We start from the raw sequence: 24,293 nt of genomic DNA on the forward strand, positions 1-24,293 counted from the left end.
ATTGTTTTAGAGCGTTCTAAACCCAGTTAGACCTGCACTAGCTGAATTTCCATCAAAGCAAGTTTGAAAACTGAAGACAAACATACGCAGATACTCATTTAAATGCTACTTATGTAGCTTAACAGAGACCCTCCCCTGCAGTTTTAAGTGTCTGCTCTTGTCACTCAAGCAAACAAGTATGTACAGAGCAAGTGTTAGTGCTTACTACCTGCGGTTATTTGGCCTAGAGAGGATCATTTAATCAGCTTGTGTAAACTGATGTCCATTTCTCACAGTTCTTTTATCAAGCTACCAACCCAGCTGTTACACCTCATTGCACCAGAATGCACCTCATTCCCCGTAAAGTTTCTCGTCGAGGGCAGACCAGCAGAAACTGTAGAAATTGCAACGTAATGAAACAGGCAAAAGCTGTCTCAAAGCGTTTTCAGAATGCCATCAGGAAATCCTCCCCACACTGGGCCACTATACCAGGCCTGCAATTTTTTAAGTTTACTTTCAGTTTTATAAATAATGCATTACTAAGATACAACAGGCTTGAAAGGTGCTGGGCAAAAGAGGGCTTTGAGAATGAGAGACAATATGGTCCCAAAACCTGGGAGGACTGCCAACTTGAGCATTTAGGGTCACATACTCCAGGTGTGGAATACTTAAGAGAAGATACTTTAGAAAAGACTGAAGCAGGAAGCCGTTCTACTTATTTAACTCACTCACACACCGAACAAAAAAGATTGGAAAAACAATGTCAGGCTACATGCAGGGGTATTTAGTCGGCCGTTACAGGTTTTTACTTCTCAGATTCTACCTTCTTCTCTCACACCTACTGTCAAGCTTAAAATTTTGGCTTTTAACTATGTCTTGTTGTCATGGCACCTTTTAGTTTCCATGTGAGCCTACTGAAATACAAGAAACATGTTCACTTAAAATATTGCTCTTGCTATCAGCTACTTATTGTATATTTTGAACAGAGAGTTTAAAGCTTAAAGACTAACTGTATATAGTGCTCAATGCTTGTAAAGTATCACTTAGAAAGAGCTGACAGCCTGGGCAAGTTTGACATAAGGAACATCCGCAATTAGTACACTGTTAGAGATATGCAAGTGGTAATTATTGATCAATTAACTTGAACCTGCAAATCAAATCTGAATTTGAAATAAAACTCAATTAGTGCTTACTAATAGTAAATTCAGGAAGCTATCATTCATTGCCTTGATTTGTTTCCTCCTTCACTTCCTCTATAACATGGCTACACAAGGTAAACTTTGCCATTACCAGTCAGTTTCTCATGACATAAAGCCTTCCGAATGCTTTATTGTTTACCAAGTTTCATTTCAGCTGTTAAGACTGTGCAAAGTCTGTAACATATTACCCACTACTAGCTGTCCACCCTAATCTCCCCTGACTTTTTAAAACAGCTCAGATAAGTCTCTGATTCATCCACTTCAACTTAGAGATTAAGGTCACTTCTACACTACTATAATGCCTACTTTACTTCAAATGATAACACCTGACCTATTAAGAGGCAAACTTGCAGGCATGCAATGTTTTGGCAGTGCCACTCAAGGTCACTGTTGCAGAAGTGATAGCAAGCAGGTGGCTCTATCGAATACTTCTGAGAGACCAGAGCAAGTAACTCCCCAGAGCTCTGCAGCAAAGTAACACCAGAAGCTCAGAAGCGTCCCCATTGTCAAGTAAAAATATTTTGCAGTACTACTAGGCACCTGCAGCAAAACCTCAAAGTGTCCAAGAGTTATTAAATTTGAACACCACCAAGATTTGCTGCTAACACTCCAGCTAGAGTCTGCTGAGCATCTTTCAGCTATGTTGCAGTTAAACACTACAACATGTGTATTTAGGATCTTCTGGAGTATACAGAAGTGGTATAAAATTGTTCTCAGTTTGAACAGAGAGAATTCTGCATACTGAAACAGAAGCACGTTAGAGTTCTCGAGCAAGTCCCCAGGTGTGGCAAGACAACTTGTTTCTCCATTTGAAAGATGACAGCATGCACAAGTCTATAGAGGTTTTAGTATTGCACATGATAAACAATATAATTGAAGCACAATAAAGTCTCAAGCATGCGATAACATAAGCCATGAGATCAGACACCACAAAATGTTGTATTCATTGTTTATTGAACTTCAGATTCCATGGTACATCACAGATTAAATAGTTTAAAACTGTTTGTTTACTATCATACAGTGTTCAGAATAGTCTTTCAAAACACCTCTTTGGACAAAATTAAGAGTCAAATTCAAGCACAATTCCCCCAGAGCAGAATGCTAGGGGTGGAAGAAAGCTTCAGAGTACTGACTGTACACAACACTACACAAAACATGATAGCACACCAAGTCATCATTCTCTGCTGCAACACGTGCTTCAAAGAGAAACTCTATACAACGCTTACTACCATCATGGGCAGGCACCTACTATAATTAGTGGGACAGATTACTCTCAGACCCTGCTCCTCCAAGACTTCAACACTCCATATAACAGTACAGACTTACAGTTCTGGGTTCTGTGATGTTTTACATTACAGAGCTGAAACCAGATTTGAGACTATTAGCACTAAATATAGTCATAAACAGCAAGAGCAAATTGACAAGGTCTTGCGCTTATGCTTTTCAACCCTGACACACAAGATGCCTACAGCTGAAATTTTTATCTTAAAGACATGATGTCACCTGAGGTCAAACAACTATGAATGTGAACAACAGCGATGTCTTAGATGACTTTGAAGTTTTAGACTGGTTGAAGTGGGAGACTAGTGCTTGAACTGCACGGCTCAACATTGCATCCTATTTGTGCCATCTTGCCTCAACTGAATATACAATTAAGTAAAACAAAATGCATCAAAAAAAGATAAATCAGTCAACTGTAAACTGTTGGCAAGAATCATTGAATTATATATGTCCTCTATCTCAGGCATTTGTACAAGACACTGGAGCCTAGAAGCATTAGCTTTAATTTGTGCAACTTAATAATTTCCTTCAGGCGTAGTTCAGTCATCTGACCAGACGAAGAGATCTCCCAACCTTGCATGGCAGCCATCAGTCGTAGCTCACCTCACAATAAGGTTCCGAGCCAGAACGTCAAAAAAGCACAGTAGTGCTGATTCCAAGCAAAGTCAGGATTTACAGTTCAAGATTTCCCTGCTGTATTACTGTTTCCATTTGCAACACTATTTACTGAGGAAGCCTCACAAAGGCACCACTCCCAGCTGCAGTACGTACAGTGGTACTGATGCAAATGTTTATTTTGCTGCAAAGCAGTTGGATGTATTAGGGCTTCCACAGAACCAACGGTGCACAACATGAAAACATGTAAAACAGCAGGTTTAACCTCAGCAGCCCCTTTGAGTGATGTCTTGTCCTGAAGATTTTGTAATATCCATAGTAGTGAACACCTGTAAGACACCGAAAGAACAGCTTGTTTACTGTTGCTCTGTATTATCATCCACATGGCTATTGGTCTCCTCTTGTAAAGTAACAATACTAGATTTCTTTGAACTGTTACAATGGAAAACAAGTTGCAGTGCATAATAAACACATTTTCTATCACGTCAGTATCTTACGGTTAGAAGTTAAGCAACTAGTAAATAAATCTCATGAAATACAACGTAGTATTCTTTCCTTGCATCTAGGTAACCATCTTCAAAAGCAGGTTTTAAATCCAGCTGTGCCCTCCCCCTCCCTTACCTCTGCACAAGTTGGATGGATACCAATTGTTTCATCAAGTAATTCTTTGGTGAGACCACATTTTATTGCAGCTGCAAAACCCTGGGTAACTTCACCAGCATTAGGTCCAAGAACATGAAATCCTATCACACGATTCTTTAAGACAGGTGAGAGCAAAACAGCAGTTAGTACTAGGTAAAGTTTAACAAAAGCTCTAGTATGTAACTCCCACTACACTAAAAATATGTTATGCAAGCAGGTCAATAGCAGACTAACAAAAAAAGAACTACTCCGAAGACAGTAGTTCTGCAGTTCTTTTCAGTCCATTATAGCAGAATGAAACAAGTTTTAAAATGAATGGGTTTTAAAATCATTGCACAGCACTAATTCAAAGATACTGCCTAAAATCAAACAGATTTAGTTTTTTCAGCTGTTTATGATTTTCTAGACATACAATATGTTTAGTACATTCAGATTTCAAATTATTTTTCCACATTGAAATTAGGTCAGATAGAGGACCTGTTTATATTGTTTGTTAAAAATCTGATACTGAAGAGCTTCACTGGCTGTTCCCTTCCTCCCCAAGCAGTTGACCAGAAGGAAAATGAAAATATTATGGGCTTGAATTTTGAGCAAGCTGTCTCTGTAGCAAGATCTAGCATGATGGCAGTAGGCTATAAAACCAAGTTAAAAGTGGGTGTGGTTTGTTTCAATTTGTTTCATTAATTGGTTTATCAAGAGGGATACAAACAAGATTTTAAAACATTTTCCCAGGATGTTCCCATGCCTTCAGAGATATCCTAGCCCAGGTCTGGCCATGATTTGCAAGACAGGATACAAATTCCTCATAATATGAGCGATTTAAATACACTATTTACCTTACATTCTCCTCCAGCATCCTAGGAAAAAACCTTTCACATAGAAATCTAAGTAACATCCCTGCTTCCATTGTGTTCTTTTCATTTGGATTATTTCCAATGAGGCTCGAATAAAAGCAGAACTTTGAGCCTTTCTGCAGTCTTTGAGAAAGGGTTAGGTGGGCTAATAAGGAAAAGGGTAAGCTTACTTCCTCTTAGCTTAAAAGCCATGCTATTTCATCATATCATTCCTTCTCTCCAAAGTAATCCTGAACACCAAAAATCTTCCTTTGTGTGTCTGTTCTCCCAGACAGTTTTGGGGAAAAATACCGGACAGCATTGGCACTTATCTTTTGCAACAACAAGAGCCTACTGATCACCAGAAATTCCCATTTCTCATCAGTTTTCTAGGACCAACCACATGTCTTCCAAGTTTCTACTGAACATACAAAACTCTACACTTTGCAAAGGGCAAAAAACACAAGGTCCAGAAACCTAAAGTAAGACACCAGATAGTACAGTTACTCAAAACCCACTTGGAAGAAAAACCCTGGCAAATTTCTTCACAAATCTACCCTTAAATAGGAACTCAGGATGAAGTTTCATAACGCACAAAGCTACCACTCACTCAAACAGCTGTTATACCAAAAAAACCCCAAAACAAAACCACCAGCTCTCTCCAAATTGATTAGACCTCTTAAAACAAATACTTATGTTAACAGAATGGGTAGAGCTGGCCTCAGGCAGGCCAAATAAAAGATACTAGTCTTTTGGCTGGTCTAAAAAGACATTTCAAGAATACATGCAGCATATCCATTCCAGCTTGCTACTTACGTTGTCATGTTTACTGCAGATAATCTTTGCATAACAAGTATTGTTATCTCTGCCTGGTATTGTCCATTCAAGTGGCCAGAACAAACTGTGATAAACCTGGGAGGATGACAAGAAAAAGAGCATTAGAATTTGATGAATTCAGTCAGACATAATTCTAATTTTTAATGTCTTTACAAATAGGTGGTTTGACATTTAACTCACTAGATTTTCATAATATATACTAGACAAGACAGTGATTTTTCTTCCCCCCAGCCCAAGCAGTCCGTCCTCCAAAAGTCAGTAGAGGAAGACTTGACTCAAACCATGCGCCCCTGATTTAAATACTTGCTTAAAACAGCAACAGCTGTAAGACACAGCTTTTTAAAATCATACTTTCAGAAAGAGAAGTGCTTTAGTAGTACAAAATTAATATCTAGTTACTATAAGTTTAAGCCTACTCTGCAAAACAGTTAACAGCAGAAGCTAAATAATGCCAAGTGTATTTGAAAGGTGTAAGGAGTTAAACACAAGGCATGCAAACAGCTTTAATGAAACTCTTCAGAGAAGTGCAGAAGCCAGAAATTACCATAAAACAGGGAAGTTATGCCTGATACTCCTACAGCCATAAGAAAAGGTCAGGAAGAAATTAATTCCCAATTCAAGTACAGTGAACAAGCAGAAAATAGACAGTTCATCCCAGGAGTTTGGTATACTTCAGCAATAAGTCTTTAATTCACGACAACAAAAAAAACATCTACAGTTCTGCAGCCCGAGTTTGGCCTCCTGAAGTCAAATGCTTCTTGGCAGCACGCAAATAGCTACGCACAATTCTAACGGTATCAAGTCCAGTCTTGGATTTCTGGGAGTCCAATACCTTGTTAGCCAGATGACAGCACTTCCACGATCAAAGACCTATCTAGCTAACTTTCTAATCTTGTTTCAACACTGTGCCTTGAGTGTAAAGCAGCAAGGCCCAAGAAAAACATTCTCAAGCTACAAGTTAAACAAGTCTTTGAGTGCTCTCACCTCCAAGTTTTGCTTTCCATATTCTTCTGTGGCTCTTTCTTCAGTTAACCCACAGCTGCCATACTCTAAAGGAGTAAACACTGTCGTTGGTACATTGATATAGTCACACTAAAAATAAAAAACAAAATTTATATTTAGACTATGCAAGTTCTCTACAGTACATAACAGGAAAAGTTGTATTAGCACTTTTTTTTTTTTTACAAAACACTTGCAGTGCCCACAGTCAAGTGGACAAATCAACTCCAGTTATTGCAATTTTGAGGCAAAAAGCATAGAAATAAGTTGAAATTTTACTCTTATAGCTTTACCTTTGTGGAACTACCACCATAAAGTCTGCGGGCTAGCAGTTTCCCTGCTTGAATGGCAACTGGAGTAAGTTCAAGCTTTCCATCCAATATATCTCCAATAGCGTAAACATAAGGCACATTGGTTTGTTCTTCATCATTTACAGGTACTTTCCCATTCCTTTAAAACAAACAGAGAAGAGAATAGAGTTGTATCATAACTCTCCTCAGAGCTCAGCAAAAAACAGAGGGGAGAAGTTCTGCTACAAAGATGTTATTCTAACTACTGAGCACATTTTATTAAATATGCTTATGCCTTTTTTACTTCAATGCCAAACTCTTCAGAGCATCAACTACCTGCAACTCTGACACATGGCTGAAGTCAGTATTCAGTGGGCCTGTTTTGACCTGAGCAACAGCGTGTCTGATGACAATGAAGTTACTCAGACATCTTTGGATTTATGATCTTTTACCTGATTATTATACAGCTTGCAATGTACATTTTCTCCTATGGGGAGAGACCTGCAGTATCACTCACATCTTTAAGTAAGTTGGCTTAGTAAATTGTTAGCTGCTGCAACCTGATCTTAATTTTTCTCTCCTGAACAACATAATCCTGCCTCTTCCTTTGCACCAGTTTTGCACTGACACCAGGGAGACACAAGAAAAAAGTTAAATCTGTAGGAAGCGAGTAGTTTGCTGCCTCTAAATCCCTAGATCAACTTGCCACGAGCTGAATAAAATGTTTAATTTAACAGAATATTAAACTGTAGTTTCTAAGTAAATTAAGCAAATATATTAAATCTATTCCTTAAGCACAGTGGCCAACAAGTAGGTATTAACTCAGAATAGTTTTTTTACAAAATACATATTAAAGAAATTGAGTTAATGGACAACTGTACTCAAATCCAGAAGAGAAAAGGTTTTAAAGGTTCACATAATTGCCAGGTGTAAGAGTGAGGATTTAAAAAAAGCATCAGTATCATTAGCTATTGTTAAAGAGGTAAAAAAAAATCATCACATTCAGTGCTTTAAGGGAATTGAGCAATACTCACTTCTCATTGATTTTGACACCAATTGTCTCTAAACCAATGTTTCTGGTACATGCATCACGACCAATGGCTATCAAAACCTAAAAAAACCAAAATGAAATGCAATAATTTTATGCAAGAAAAGCATAATCAGCATAACACTTCCTTTGGTCTTTTTCTGAAAAAACTGCGAAGCATATGATTGAAGTGACTTTTCAAAAAAATTTTTGAAAGATCCACCAACAGTTCAGGCACCTCCATGTGCAACTTGTTTCAGAGATGCAACAAACAGCAAAACGTTAATATCAGAACAAAAATAGAAGCAATAACACTGTTCATATGAACTAAATTCCAGACACGTAAAGTTTCACCCATTCTGCTGACAGGGCTCAACTGAAGATGAATATTGAATTTTCATGTATTTTTTTCTGCCAGTAATTTATGTGAACAATTTTTCAAGCAAGATTTCCCTTTACTTTTTTCCTGAACAACTTTTAAAGTATTTTAATACATTTTCATGTGCTGCTATATTCAGTTATTTCAAATCCAGAAATGCTTACAGTATTATATTCTTCTTCAAAGATTTCTGGTCCCTCAGTAGACTTTGCTGTCACTTTCAGTCTTCCAGGCATGCCTTCCTCCAGCTGTTCAACCTGTATAAATATTTGTAAGCTTAGAATGACCTTTCACTTAAGCAGTAGAGATCACTTACATTGTCACTTCAAACCTTGACGTACTAATCTATCATTCATCAGTAAAAAAGCTTAATCTCATAAAACATTTATTCCTGTACAGAGCCAAAGCCTTCCCAGACAGCACGTGCATTCTACATGTGCCGTTTAATTTTGCAAGGAGAGAAGAAACCTAAAGAAAGCACTTGCCTGAACAGGTACAAACTTCCTGATGAACTTCACGCCGTGTGTTTCCATATGAGCACCTACTTTTTCTGCCATTTCTTGGTCAAAGCCCCGAAGGAGTATGGAACGCACCATCACTGTGACATCTAGACCTAGACCAGCAAGAAATCCTGCACACTCTAGAGCCACATAGGAAGCACCCACAACTAGAGTTTTGCCAGGGCAGTAAGGCAGGGAGAAGAGGTCATCACTAAAAAGAAAAGAATTGTAAGTTACAAGGGTCTTTCAACAGAAGCTGGTTTGTTTTTGCAAACACTAGAGCAGACAAAGTTCAGTCTATTATGCCTTTTCATCTCACCTTGTAATACAGTATTCTTTATCTCCAGGGATACCCAGATATCTAGGCCTTTCTCCTGTTGCCAGGACAAAAGTCTCTGCTGTGTGATAGGTTACTTGTCCTTTTCTATTAGTTGCCTGTTTATATAGACACAGTTAATAAACTCTTTATCACAGGAAAAGGTTTTAAGATAAAATAAAAAAATTATGTAATCCTCCCCTTAAATATTGTGGATATGTTTAAGAATCAAGAACAAGCAGTTTCAAACAAGAACTAATGCATTCACAGCAGCCATGCAGGTCACTGAAGAACAACAGGTTTAAATCACAAACTATCAGGCTTTTCTCACATTAGTTAGAGCACTTAAAATCATTTACTCTTTGAATCCTGCCCATTTCAACTACTCAAATAGATTGAATTGTTCATAACAACTTTACTTTCAAGTTATAAAAAGTCACAACAAATTAAGCCTCCCCCGTCTCCCCACTTCCAATAAAAGGCCAACACAATGCTAGTGACAGAACAACATCGATTAGTTCTTAGGCTAATGTAGAAATTAAAACCAAAAAGTGTCTAGTTACATGATTTCAGAGGGCCTAAGACCCAACCTTAAATGAATTCCAACTAATTTGACCTCTAGAGGTCTTTGGTCTTGGGAAATTTCATCTTGCCAATGCATCTCTCAAAATTTGACCTTCATTCTTGCTCTTTGTCTTCCAAAACAGATGAAGGGAAACTTTCTCTCCATTGAGTCATCAGGTAATTCAGGTTGGAAGGGATCTCAGGAGGTCATCTAGTCCAACCTCCTGCTGAAAGTCTTTCTGTTCTACTTCATTTATAGACTAAGGACATTTAAGTAGATGACCTGCATACCTGGACACTAGAACAGTTGGTAGATGAGGTAAGTTGAGCATACTACTATCTTTTCAGTGCTGGTCTCTTGGTTTGAAACACATGTAGTTCAGCCTTCATAAACTCATATTGAAAACAGACAATTACACCCACTGAACCAAACAGTTGTCTTCAATAGGCACTTCTAAGCTAACCTTGCTACAATACGCTCACTTACAGCAAGATGGCCAGCACATGTTTTGTCTTGCAGAAGTGACAGTTTAATTCTTATGCTGATACAGCATAAGGTTCCAGCAGCACTGTTATGCAAGTGCTTAATCTGAATTTAATTTCAATAGTTTTTATGCTTTAGTATGAAGATTTTCCAAGTGGCAAAATCGTACAGCCAAAGCTTTTCTCCGCCCCCCCCCCCCGCCCCCCCCACTGAGGCTGCTGACCTCGGTCATGAAGTTAGCAACTGAGACCACCTTACTCTATTCATGCAAGATATAAGTTTACACATATCCACATTACTCTTACATAACAGTTACTAAGTTTGCAAACACTGTGGCATGTACTAAAGTACAATAATAATTTGAATCAATAACTTACTTCACAAATGAGTTTTTAACTTCAGTTGACTTAAGTTGGCAATGTCAAGGCGAAGCCTTTTCCTTGTTGGATTTTAAAAGGCAGTTTTAGAACACGAGTTTTCCCTCCCAACTGTTTTAAACACAGTACATACCTTAATTTTGTGTGGTTCAATGAATTCTCCATAAGAATTGAGGTATGTCACAGACTTCTCTCTTAAGGACACTCGATAGCCCCAGTTTAAAGAACCAATGTAGTTTTGAATTGCTTCTACCATGATCTCCCAGTTGTGTTTAACTGAAGCAAGACATTAATTTCATATTTAAAGAAATCAAAGTGTAATGAACCCTTAAAGAAAAACTTGTCTTATTCTTTGTACATCATGCTAAGAAAACATTATCATCAGTAATGAGGATGCATATTAAAGTCCTGTTCTACTATGCTAATATTTACCTGACTTGTTACTATCTGAAATAAGCCCATTCTAGAAGTTCTTTCATTTAATTCAGATAATATAGGGAACAAAACACAATTAGCTTTCAATCCTAAAGGTTTCTATGACTCAAGAAGGAGAATGCCTTCTGATTCACCTAAGGAAACTACTGAACTCTGCCTCTAGTTTACTAAGTCCAAAGTACAAGAATGATCTCAAGCTCAGAGTCTCATCTGCACACTCTCTTGGTCTGCCCTCTGTGTTCTTACTAACCTTGTTCTTCATACTGCCACCCGTATTTCCTTGAATCTTGGAGTGCCTGACCCAGAAGTGCTGCTTGATGCATTAGCTTCTTAGGAATGCAACCTACATTTACACATGTGCCACCAAGTCCTAAGATGAAAAGAACCATGTTATTACGTGCGTGAAGAGGATATTTATGCTTTTCCTATCATGTGCTTTGTATAATCACCCATATATCAGCTGGCGTTTGCTATAGCCACACAAGTAACATGAGATTTCTGTTGTAACAGACATGTTAAAATACAATGAACACACTAAGCTTACAAGTTTGTATTCAGTTTAAGAGGTTACTTGACTCATTGAACTAAGAAGGGTACAGTGTGTTGTCTTAAACATAGACCCAGGATACTTACTCCAGAGTGCTTCAGATTTTAGTCAGACTGGCAAGTAAGCAAGGCAAAAAGCCCAGAGTTCCTAGAGTTTAGTATCACCTATTATGTGGAATTTGAAATATGTATTTGTTTGAAATCTTAGCTATGAAAGCACATTCATACCTCAACTTAATAAAACTTGACCAATGAAGCTCCTTACTCATTCTCAACTGCCAATAGCATTAATAAGGTCAGACAGCAGCTGTCTTTAATTATGGAAATGTTAGACATGCATTGCCATATAGTCACACTGTTTTAGAGGTAGCCTAGACCAGTTGTCCACAAAATAGAACTAGATGAACTAAAAGGCAAAAAAACCAACCCCACAAACATGAGAATGCAAACATGTGTGCGCACACACACACACTATCCGGACACGATTTGAAAGTGAACAGAACCTAAAACAACATTTGACAAAGAACTGAGAGTTAGCAATGCACAAACCAGAAATAACTGTCCAGAAAAGCAGACATGCCAGGAAAACAGCTCCTTTGTTATCTGTGTTCCAGAATTACAGGAATTCAGCCACAATTTCTAAGAATACAAATCCATACCTAACAATTCAGTATATATCACTGGCACTCAAACATCATAAAATACAAGTTAACAGAAGCTTACCCCATGAGGTTCCGAGAGGCGTTGGAACAACATAATCTAATACCATTACTTTCTTTCCCAAGGCAGCAGCTTCCTATAAAAGACAGGGAGACAAGTCAGCATTACTGAACTTTTAAAGCCTGATCAAGAAAGCCTGTCCGCTCATTTATGGTCACGATATACTTAGCACTAATAGAAGGCTCCTTTGCTAGTTAGTCTCATTATCACATATGGCTCTTCTACCTCCTTCACTAGGCAAAAATTGAAATCCCTCAAAAACTATTACTTTCTTCCAACTTTGAATGGATGCTTATGTTCAATGCTGCATCCATATCATCCTACACTGTCAAAAGCCATGATCTGAAGAGGGTACGAGATGGGCTTATCAGCTTATGATCCTCTACTACCTCACTCAGAAATATTTACGCTGTTAGCTCTCCTCTTCTCTCAAGAGGGCAGGACTGACTTGGCATGTTCATGAATGAAAAAAAATAGCAACGTTAATAAACTGGAGACAGTTCAATGGAGGACCACCAAGACACTCAGGAGGCTGGAGCACACGCCCTATGAGAAGGGTGAGGGAACTTGACACGTTCAGCCTGGAGAAAAGGTGGATTTGGAGGGGACCCAACAGCAATTTTCCAATACCTATGAGGAGGTCATTAAGATGACTGCGCCAGGCTCTTCACACCGGCGAGTAGTGGAGGGACAAAAGACAATGGACGTAAGTTGAAACAAGAGTTTCAGACTGGATATAAGGAACTTTGACACCATGAGGACACCCAAGCAGTGAAACAGGTTTCCCAGAAAAGCTGTGCCATCTCCACCCCTGGCTGTTTTCAAGACCCAAGTGGATGAGGTCCTGCATAATCTTGTTTGACCTCACAGTTGACCCTGCTTGGAGCAGAAGCTTAGACTAGACATCCTCCTAATGTCCATTCCAACCTGAATAATCCTATGATACTCTGTCCAAGGAATTACCAGGCACTTGATTGAATCTACCCATTGTTTGATCTTTCAAGGGCTTGCATCAAATCTTTAGGTGCCTCAAATCCGTTTAAGAACTCCTGTACAGTTACTGCAATCCTGGCTCAAACAAGGTTTACCCAGCTATCTTGTATTCTGTGAATACCTGACCTCTCCCACTCTGAACAGTTCGGTAATTATCACCAAGTTTATAACTGATGTCCCAGAAGGCACTGTGAGGAAAGATCTGGAGCATTCTGAAAATGCCCAGTTGGCCAAATGAAGAATTCAATTGTCACCTTCTCCTGCCTGCCTTATAGCTATCTAGTGAAAGTTGCACACTTAACTGTATTGTTGTACAGCAATCATCAAGGCTGTCAAGAATAACATCACCATGCCCAAACCATAAACTGATGGTTAGGATACCTGGCTGAGAGGTGGGAAGTGTGTGTTCAAATCCCTCAGGTAGAAGACAAAACTGAATCCACACCTTAGGTCCTGAAGCACTCTGAACAACAGCTAATTGTGTAAAAGGTACACAATCTCTATTACCATTTCTGGAAAAGCAGCTAGAAAGACAACTAAAGAGTGAACCAGTTCCTTGAGAGAACAGCTGAAAGCACATCATTTTAGATGACTGGTGATCCTGAATCCTAAACAGTCTGAAGTACTTCAAGAGTAGCCTTCAAGTTTTCCAGATTACTGTTTGGAACTGTTAAAGTACCTGTGTACCACACATGAAGAGGAGATACTTAAAACTTTTGGTTCCACTCTTGGCCAGGAATCTAAAACCTATTATTAGGATTGAGACCTGAATAGACATTGGCTAGAAACTGGTCCACACAGACCATGATCTCCTGAGCGAGCACATTACTAGACCACTACTGATTCATTAATTAACAAGTTGAACAGTAATAATCATCAAAATATAGACTGTTTTATACTACTGTGATTAATAGAGAGACTAATTTTTGAAGAACTTTCATATACAACCCTGTTCTTTAATGCAATTTTCACATCATACCTTGGAACATGCAAGTCCACCTGAGCCACCACCAATAATAATGAGGTCATAATCATAGGGTTCTACATCTTTGCTATCCCCAAGAAGTTTCTGCAGTGATCCATCGTGATAAGCCTGGGAGGGGAAGGGGGAGGGGAAAAAAAAAAAAAAATCAAATTACCACACACATTTCTGAGCAAACAAAAACTGAATGAAATTGCCTTCTCTGACCTAGATCACCCAGTCTAATGTGTCACACAAAATTTAATTATGATCAAACAGCAAATTCACTCAGTAGTCTTGTCTACTTCCATTTGATTTTTAAAGAAAAGTTACCTGGTAAGTTGAATCACAGCCGCCTACGTGAGTTCCATTCACAAATACATTAGGCACTGTCCTCTGATTAGTTAGCTCTACTAACACTTGCTGAATACTGGGTCCATCAGCTAAGAATAAAAGAAACAGGTACATTATAGAACAATTTTCAAGAAGGGAGCTTTTAAAACAAACTGAAGTGTTAAAGGTTTGGACTGCAATATACTGTAGGCCTGCCAAGAAAACAATTCTGTTATAACTACCACATTTGTAGACTTCCTGAACATAAGCAAGTCTTCAGAAACTACTTCTCAAAAGAGCATGCTTAAATACCAAGGATAAATTGGTGCTTCAAGCCATAATTCTACAGAATGGAGCAAAGTTGAAGTAACAGAGTTTAGTCCCTGTATTTCCTGGATTCTTATCAGTCTCTTCCTGACAGTGTCACACTTGGTACCACACAAAAATTCTTTTCCAGATATCACAGGAGATCATACAGACAGCTTTTCTTTCATGAGAATTGTCTGGTTTTGGAGTATGTTCTGTGTAAGTGCACATAGTTTTGCCCAGCAGCTTAGTATTATGAGAATGTGGGGATGGAAAGAATGAACATGCTCTTCTACTTAACCTAAAGCTACCTTCAGACGTTTTCTACCCACCACACTGTCTTAAACCTTCCAGTTTTAAGATTATCATTGCCTGGCCCGACATCTGAATCATCAGCACCTACACACAGGCTCAATTTGGATCTCTCAGCAGTTGTCTAGCAGTAAATGCAGGAATGAGAATTTTCTCATTCTCATTTAGTCAAAGTAATCACTTTGACTAAAAACTTTTTACTCCAAGACCATATCTATTTAGTATCAGTAATCAGAGCAATTGCAAGGGAAATACATTATTAATTAGGAGTAATTCCAGAAAAAAAATGACTGTGCATTGTACTTGATATATCTTGGACTATAATTAGTTCACGGTATCACAACTTTAATAAAAAGTAAAAATAAGTAAGAAGAGATGCTATGGATTAATAAGTACATTTTTCCCAAACACTGCTTAGGCACAAACACTTCAAAAAAACCATTAGCACTTTAAAAAAGCATTGGAAACTAAGTCTTGTACAGAAAAAAATTGATAATACACATTCAACAGCTTACCAACAGTGCAATTCAGAGTTTACTAAGAATTATGTTAGAAACTACTTGTTCTTAAAACAACATTAAAAGCTACATGCATTATGTACATATACGCATAAGGCACTACACATGTACTAAAACTAAAGCAGCTTGGGCTTTAAAAAAAAACAACCTCAAACTAGCAACAGCCAAGGTACTGGAATTTACCCTTCCTTCCAATGACTCAGCAACTTTCCCTGTGAAGGTCACCCATATACCAAGTCAAACATTAACAATTCATCTAAAGCCACAGAAGAATCTGAGGTAGGAGAAAAATACCACAGGCTTTTTCCCAAAGGACAGAACTCCTCAGAGAGAAATCAGATCTCATATCCTCTATCAGTTGTCGATTTGTACAGAAAGAGTGTAAGCCTTTAGTTATATTAAAAACACATCCTGTATTAAAATCCACATTGAAGCCTAATTGCTTTTATCTCTGCATATATTAAAATTTATTTTGTTTTATATATCCTCCAATTAGTTCAAGACAGCTTAAGGAGTCATGCACAGTCACTCGTTTTCAGTTACATTAAGCAGCATGTGACAGATTTTCTTTCTTCTACTTACCAGTTACATCAAGTTCCAAAGCATAGTACTCCACACGCAGAGAGCGGAAGAGTTCTTTCACCTACAACAGAAAGAGACACAATGACAGTGCAAAGGTTTCACAAGATCTGATACACAGCTCAGGGTAAAACCTGATTGTTGGACATACACAGGTAACTTTTAAGTCTCAGTTATTGTGCTTCGAGGGCCTAGCTCTACATGGCTTTGGTAAAGTTTGGCACTACTTCTATGTTTTGCATGTTCCTCACTTAAAGCCAGGCTATTTAACAGCACTCAGATTAAGCATTCCACATTACAGCAACCTTCCAACACAAGTTTCATCACCTTAAGAAAAAGGTTCTATATACAATTTGCTTAGCTGCAGACTTCTCCATCCCTGACATATCAAAAGCGATGAGAATAACTGCCATATGGAAAAATACCAAGAAGAGAGATAAAGTAGCAGCTAGATTCCTTGATAGTACTAAGGAAAGAAAGAAAAAAGGGAGTAGAGGATAACATGCAAAACAAAACACTGTCAAGTAAATGCAAAAAAAAAAAGTGCATTATAAAAAGCTGCAGAAAAGGTAATAATCTCCAAGTGTACTCAGCACTAGGACAGCTCATGCCTACCAGCCCTGCATTCACTTTTGGTTGCTGTACTTCAGAAAAGTTTTAGAAAAAGCAGAGAACAATTACTGTAAGGAGTCAATGAGTTGGGTTTAACACAGAAAAGATGGGGAAAGAAATAGCTGTGTTTAAATAAATAATTGACTACCTCAAGGAAGAAGAGAAGCAGTGGTGGATGGAATAAGAACTAATGGTCTTGAACTGCATCAAGAGATTGAGATTAGACTTTAGGAAAAGTTTTTCCTAATAGTAAGACACTGGAACGTATTGCCTAGGTAGATGACAGTCTTCATCAGTGAGTGGCTTCAAAGTACCTGTCAAAAGTGTTTGAACTACAGCTTCTCCTGCCCCGAGGCAGGGGACAAGACTAGATGATCTCTTGAATTTTTTTCCAGCTCTGATTTTTGGTTTGCTGTTTAACAACATCTGCTTCAGCCTCCAGGATCAGGCAGGAGCAGTTCTAACTTGTTTGCCATTGTTTTACTAAATCAATCATATCTTGCTTGTGAAATACTGAGAGAGTTAATATCAGAATGTAACAATTACATTTTTTAGCCTTTTAAATTGCTATTCTTCTCCATTAAGCAGGAGAAGCATTCTGAAGATTACAGTATCACTAGTACATGTCCTAGAAACATGCTTCATGTATCTGGAAGTCAGCAATAAAAGAAGTCTATATACAAGCCTTGTCTTAAAAAGAACAAACCCCATCCTAAACGACAACTTAGTTGAGATTTACTGCCTTCCCCGCCCCCCCAACAGAGTTCTGGGTATTTTTCTAACATCAGTTCTGAATGGATAGAGCATACCACTACCAGATTCAAATCAGGTAGCCTTTTAGAACTGAGATTTTTACAGTAACATTATTTGTTAAACTGGCAGTATTGAAATTGTGAACTGTCCTTCCAGATGGACAACGCCATACCTCATGGCACAGGATATAGTATTACATATGGCAGTATTTACTCCTTTGAAATATAATTTGCAGACTTAGCTGTGCAAATAGATATTGTAAGGTAATGCGTAAAAAAAAAAAATCTGCTTTAATCATAACTATCCGGATGTGAAACAGCTCTAGCAAGAAGCACTAAATGTCTGTGTGATGGACCCACTTGCCAGCATGGAGTCCGAACAATGAAGCACACTAAGTTGCTGCCAATTCAGAAGAAATCTCTTCCAACCAGCTTTCTGATGAACCTCAAATTTACTGACAGCACTTCACTAAGTTGAGTCACATATAACAAGCTTAAAGATGTCAAACACATGATGAATAAAATGTTTTTAATGTTGCTGTGATCCATGCTGTTACTATGCCAAAGGCTGAGTATTCCAGTGCTTTCTACTGGAGATTGAGCTTTACACAGACAAACATAAAGCTTTTGTATTCCATACCAACTACATGGTAAGTTTCTTACCACATCATGTATCAACTGTAATATACAAAAACAGCTCTGCTTGTATAACTGATTACATTAGTTCTACAATTATAGAATAATTTAAGTTGTAAGGGACCTTTGGAGGTCATCTGATCCAACTCCCTGCTCAAAGCAGGGCCAAATGCGAAGGTTCATCTAGTTGCTCAAGCACTGTCCACTCCAGTTCTGAATATCTACTAGGACAGAGATACCATAACCTCTCTTGTCTGTTCCAATGTTTGACCATCCTCACAGTGAAGAATTTCCATTTTATCTCATTGGAGTATCTCTCATTGCAACTTGTATTTATTGGCCCTTGTCCTTTCACTCTGCAACTCTGAGAAGAGTCTGGTTGTCTTCCTACTTGGTAGCTGAAGACAGCAAGTAAAAATCCCTCCTTAGCCTTCTCAAGGTTGAACAAACTGAGCTCCTTCGTCACACATCCTGTGCTTCAGTCCTCTAATCATCTAGGTGGCCCTAAAAACTTTTGTCCTGAACTCATCATTACCTTCAGGCTTGCTTACTGGAATGACTATGGCTATGGACTGAATGAAAGGGAAACAGCAGTGGAACTGTTCCAGACCTCCCGCTCTGCAACTGCTGTTACAAAGCCCAAGCTGAATGCCATGAAAGATCTAAAAAGCAAAGCTTAAAGAGATTGCTACTATGAAGTGGTAAGCTAAGAATCTGGAGGGAAGTCACAAAATTAGCTACTTGGCTGCTGTTTTAGTTTGCAGCAAAGCAGCAGAGTAACAGACAAGTTTTCACTAGTTTTTTTTTTTTTTTTTTTTAAAAACCTGCTAAAACATTGCAACAGCAGCTGGCGGGGGGGAGGACAGGACAGAGAACATCAGTAGAACACGAAAGGATTACACTCAAGAAAGGACAGATTTAAGACAATGCATTTAGGCAACCTTTATTCTCTACTGAAGATACGGAGTAGAGAAAAAAAAAATCAGACAAAATGTCAGCATCCTAATTAGAAGTAGCTATTGCCCTTTATACTTATGAATAGATCATGCTTGTGTCGTGCTAATGAAAGAGAAAGAAAAGTAACATGTATATGATCAGTTATGAAATCTTCAATACAGGCAAGAGATAATAGATTATTTCACTTTGGAAAAGAAAATTATTAGGAGGAGTAGAAAGATAACATACACTAATCATGAGTAATATCTAGATAAGGTGAACAGGAAATGATTTCTGGGAAATACTCAGTGGAGCAAACAGCAACAACTGCGTTTACCAGAAAACAATTTTGAAATGAAAAAGAAGTAAACCTCCATACAATACACAAACTGGAGAACTTACTGCCACCTGACATCATAAAAGCCAAAATTAAGAGGAGATCAAAAGAGCTATTAGACCAACCAATGAAAGAAAGATCCACTGAAAACCTTAACTCAATAAAACTAATACAAACTCAGGTCAAGAAATTTCTGAGCCACACAGTGCTGGAAACTTCAGTGGCATACCGAGAAATTTCCTCCCTTATACCCCAATCCTAAAAATGTAATTTCTCCAATAAGTGTCTGGGACAGGATACTAGGTTGCGTGGTCACTGATACAACCATTTAGTTCCCATCTGACCAATGCAATGGCCTCATTTACCTATTAAACCCTTCCAGTTTTCACAAAAAGAGAGACTAGAAAAATTTCCAGATATTATTAAACAGTAGATAATTTCTCTGAAACTGAGAAATTGGTCTAACGCTTTAGAAAACTCTTCCTGGAGATGCTTTCTGTCACTAGGGTAGCTAAGCAGGTTTGAAATAAGCTTGATACAGTAAAGTTAAGTAATAATGGTATGTCCTGGTAGGTCTGCTGTTTCACATATCAGCTAACATTCTATAACAGCTACAGCTGAATTGACCAGAAACCCCTGTGGATACAGAACATAATCGGTAATAGCATACCATATAACTAGAATAACTGGCAACTTCTATGCAACCACAGTTGTTGCTCTTAAAATAATTTCAACATATCACAATTTTTCATGCTAAAACCCTATGTTTTCTTTATGCACTTCTATCTTACTTAATATTAAATCTTTTCAGGGTGGCAAAAAATTAAAGAACAGTCAAGCTAAGTTATGACAAGAAAGTCATGCTAACACCACCCCCTCTCCACTACTGCCTTGCTAAAGCAATTGAACAATAAATCGAATTTGCAGAAAAAGAACTGCACAATTGCCTAGTCATGCTACTAAACTGAACAGAATCAACTACTTAATTCATTTAGAGAATTCATTTGCAGTGCTTTTCTGAAGGAAAGCACAATCTTAATTTTCTTCCAGCATGGCTACCTCCATTTGAAATAAAGAATTCTTCCCACCCCCCAAATTAGAGCATGAGTGTTCTCTGCACTAGTGCTAAACTTCACCAGTTTTTCAATTAATCCTACCAAAAGCACATTGCTAACAACCATCCACAGTAAAAGACAGACACAGTGCACACTATTCATATCCATCTAAGAACTCAAAACTACATGATTACAGGCTAAGTACCCAAGCTGTAACTACACTTTCAAATTACATCCACTTCGTTAATTCTACAGACTAGATCAGCTAGCAAGAATGCTACATTACTTATTGTTCTCCTATTCCTTTCACTATTTTTTAAGTCTTCAGTGGGAGGGGTTGTTAATACTCATACTGTTGCAGATATTTCTCTGTTTTATCACTTGATGTCTCGTGTGGCTTCCTTCTCTCATAAGCTTTCTTCTTCTAATTCTCCCTCTGCAATATATACCTCTTCTACATGTTTTCTTCATTATATTACCTTTCTCTACTGTTCCAAACAGGAAAGTAAGCCAACGAAGTCTGCCTACTAGAGCAATCAGCTCTTCCTCCTACCCCCTTCCCCCAAGTCTATCAGCTGTTCCTTCACAAAGATTCATATAGGGTCTTTCAACTCTCCCTCCTAGAAAGGCCCATGAAAGAGGGCCCTCTTACTCACCATACTAATTTTTCCCCTTTCCAAGACAATAAAGATAATATTCCTCATATCTGATTGTTTCCCTGAAGCAAGTAATCCTGCCTAAGGGAGAAGTTCTGAACAAATGCAGGAAAGAACATTAATCTGGAATATAATTACTGGACTACAATCAAGTCTATTTTTCCCTTAAGCTCCTTGTGTTAGTCTAGCCCCACTGCAATACCAGAAACAGATGAAGAAAAAGGTTACAAGGTTTAAAAAGTTACTATGCCACCGTATGATCTCAAAAACACTGGACTGAGTGCCATGCATATCAACACTTGAGCAATCATGATCACTAAAAGCACACAGAGCAATACAGACAGGCACAACTAAGTATTTCTCAATGGACAGCACTGAAGTCCTCAACAAAAGGATTTCTCCTCAACAGAAGATAACATTTTTGTTAACTGGACTAGACTTGAGCAAGGCTCCAACTCTTCCTTTGCTAAAACTTCCACTGAGTAATTTGATAAGTAAGCAAATTTTAGAAGGACTTGAGCTGCCTACTATGCTATACTGTCTTTCTGCCAAAACATTCTTGGAGAGAAGGCATTGGTTTTGCCTATCCTCTCATACACAGAAGCTTCCTTTCCCAAAACCTCAATTAAGCTGTAAGTGAAACAGGATATATTCATTTAAGTTTTCTACAACAGGGTCATAATATCTCCTCCCTCACAAGAGCTACTGGAACTAAACCTAACCTACACATGGGAGTGCAGCTTCTGAGTGTTTCCCTGGTTGCCAGTTCAATTGAGGAACACCAGGACTTGATCCCACAGTTCCAATTATGTTTTTCCACCATGGCCACATCAAATATGGTATTATGAGGTTTAACTAAGATTTTATAAAGTGCTTTTTGTAAACATCCAAGAATAACACTGCCTACAAACACCCAGATTCTGTAGGCGCTATGACTATAGCATGTTGGTATTGTAAAATTCTAATGAAGATCCTGTTTTTCTTCAGCGATTTTAGCTCACCAGTTACAGCTACCCAGTGATATTGATGCATAACCAGGGCTAGAAAGATATTTTTCTCTAAACATCACAATTAATCAAATTGGGTTTTTTTAAACACACATTATGGCCAGTATTTAGAACTTACACTCTTGCTATAGAGTCAACCTTCTCCCTCAAATTTAAAAAGAGCAGAAAACTTATCCCTCCCCAGGGATACAACTCTGTCCAAGTTGAACACCAATGCGGTGCTCAAATTTTCAGTAAGAAAGCAACACAACCAGCACCCTGACCTTCAAGTAACAGATACAAAAGCCGTTTAGCTGAGGAACAAGCACACTGTGCGGAACTTCCCACACATTCATCTACCCTTTCACTCACGTGGGAAAGAACTACCAAGGACGCTAGTTAGGATCTTTGCCTCATTTCAAGCCTGATAAGGGGGTTTCCAAGGGGCGGCACCTAGTACTTAAGCGGGATGGATACAGCGCTACGTCTGTACTCTCTAAACCCCAAGGGTGCCGTCACAAGAAGCAGCATCCCCAACGCTTGCCTTCCAACCCTCTTCCCCTTGCGCACTTCCCTCCGCCCGGGGCGGGCCGCCAGGCGTGCGAGCGGGCGCCCTCAGGGCAGATGTCTCTCGCCTCGCAGGGGGGCCGCGCCAGGCCTGCCTCCTCCTCGCGGCGAGCCGAGCCGGCGAGAAGAGGGAAGCGGCTCCGAGAACCCCCCGTTCCGGTGGCTGCCGGCCCGAGGAGAGGGCCCGCGGGGGAGCGCGCCGAGGTGACTCCCGCCGCCCCCTCACCTTATTGCAGTAGGGGCAATAGCTCTTGCTGAAGATCATGACGCGGTGGGAGGCGATGAGGGTCCGCACACGGAGCTTCAGGCCGTCCCAGTCCGGCAGCTTGGTCTGGCCCGGCGGCGGCATGGCGGAGCCGGCGGCTGAGGCGGGCAGCGACGAGCTACAACCACCCAGCGCGCGCCGCCGCCGTTGGGTGAGCAGGGCGCGCGCCCGACGCCCGCACTGACCCTCAACCTCACCCCGCCCCTTCCGGAGCGGGGAAGGCGACGAGCCGGACCGACCTACCCGCAGGAGGGGGGGGGCAAAATGCCAAGCGGCGCTTCCCGCCCTGTCTTTCAGCCACACGCAGTATGAATCATTGTAAAATAATAAAAAACTACCCTTAGATCAGAGGTAGAAGCGTTACTATTTACCTAAAGGTGACAAAGAGAAGGATAAACTTGCATTTTTTTAAGCCACCCATCCCATCTGAGAGGCAGTGTGGAATAACCCAACAGGAGGGAGACGAGAGAGCGCATGCGCAGAGGGCGTCTCGCTGCCCCGATGGCGGGAGGGCAGCGCTGGCCTTGGTCCGCGGCGGGGCAGTCCCTCCTGTGGCCGCTCACAGCGCTCGCTCGTCCCGCGGGTCCCCCGGCGCCTCCGAAGGCGGGGGAGGGCAAATAGTTTCAGCGGGGAGCGACTGGAAGGGACAGATAGGAGCTGGGGCTGGCTCAGCGGTCGTTGGCCTTTCCCCCGCCGTCCGGTCCCGAGGTAGCGGCAATCGCCCCGTGTCCCGGCGTGGAACAAACAGCCGCGGCGGGGGCCGGGGGCGCCGGTTTTGTCCCCCGTCGGTGCCCTATAAATTAGGGCAAAGTCTAGGGGGCAAAGGTGCCTACTGCAGGGGGAGAGCAGCTTCCTTCACCTGCTGATTGGGTCTCTTACACACAAGGAGGAGAACTGGCGTACAGGTGGAGCTTCTCCTATAATAAAATGGATTATGGCTTGAGAACATGTTAGCCAAGACAGCAGAAAGAAGCTCCCTTTTCTTACACATTACAAGGTTAAAGGAAGGGGATGCTGAAGCATTTGGTACTGCTTATTGTTACACACATCTCTGATTAGATTGATTATTCTCTTCTCAAGAATTGTAGTAATTGTCAGGACTGAAAGGTGGAAGGGGGTGATGTCCTGGCCTGAACAGTGGAAAGAGCCTGTACCAGGGCACAGAGCAGCAGGAATCCTGCCTGGTTGCTCCCCTGCTTTGGTGGGTTTTTGGCTGGGGAATGGCAGGCTGCGTGCCGAGGTCCCAAGAACCTGGTCATCTCCCGGCAGAGCAAGCCAGTGTTTACTAATTGCAGCAACAGCTTTCTGTAAACAATCATAAGGGGTTGCCCTGGTTTAACATCTAAAAATTTCACTCATGTTACTAAATCAAACCCTGCGATCTTCTGAGTGACAGGAATTACTTTCATAGGTGAGGAGAGCACAGAGACAGCTCAACACTGATGGCAATGTGCCAAGTCCCATGA

General features: G+C 39.9%; 1 protein-coding gene across 2 annotated transcripts; it reads right to left on the bottom strand.

Moving 5' to 3' along the window:
- Window positions 1–2,119: 2,119 nt before the first annotated feature.
- Window positions 2,120–22,944, bottom strand: TXNRD3 (thioredoxin reductase 3). 2 transcript variants are annotated; one of them, XM_050904548.1, is made up of 16 exons: window positions 22,789–22,944; window positions 16,029–16,089; window positions 14,311–14,420; window positions 13,996–14,109; window positions 12,027–12,099; window positions 11,008–11,127; window positions 10,456–10,598; window positions 8,901–9,016; window positions 8,567–8,792; window positions 8,246–8,338; window positions 7,710–7,786; window positions 6,679–6,835; window positions 6,371–6,478; window positions 5,366–5,461; window positions 3,696–3,830; window positions 2,120–3,403 (listed from the first exon to the last, which is right to left on the bottom strand). In XM_050904548.1, exons 1-16 carry the CDS (start codon window positions 22,909–22,911, stop codon window positions 3,341–3,343), a joined length of 1,815 nt encoding a protein of 604 aa, XP_050760505.1. In that variant the 5' UTR covers window positions 22,912–22,944; the 3' UTR covers window positions 2,120–3,340. The 2 variants fall into 2 exon arrangements, with proteins under 2 accessions (XP_050760505.1, XP_050760506.1); XM_050904549.1 differs by lacking the exon at window positions 6,371–6,478.
- Between the last annotated feature and the right edge of the window lie 1,349 nt (window positions 22,945–24,293).

This window comes from Gymnogyps californianus, chromosome 13, assembly GCF_018139145.2.
Source record: "Gymnogyps californianus isolate 813 chromosome 13, ASM1813914v2, whole genome shotgun sequence".
In the NCBI taxonomy this organism is placed as follows: domain Eukaryota; kingdom Metazoa; phylum Chordata; class Aves; order Accipitriformes; family Cathartidae; genus Gymnogyps; species Gymnogyps californianus.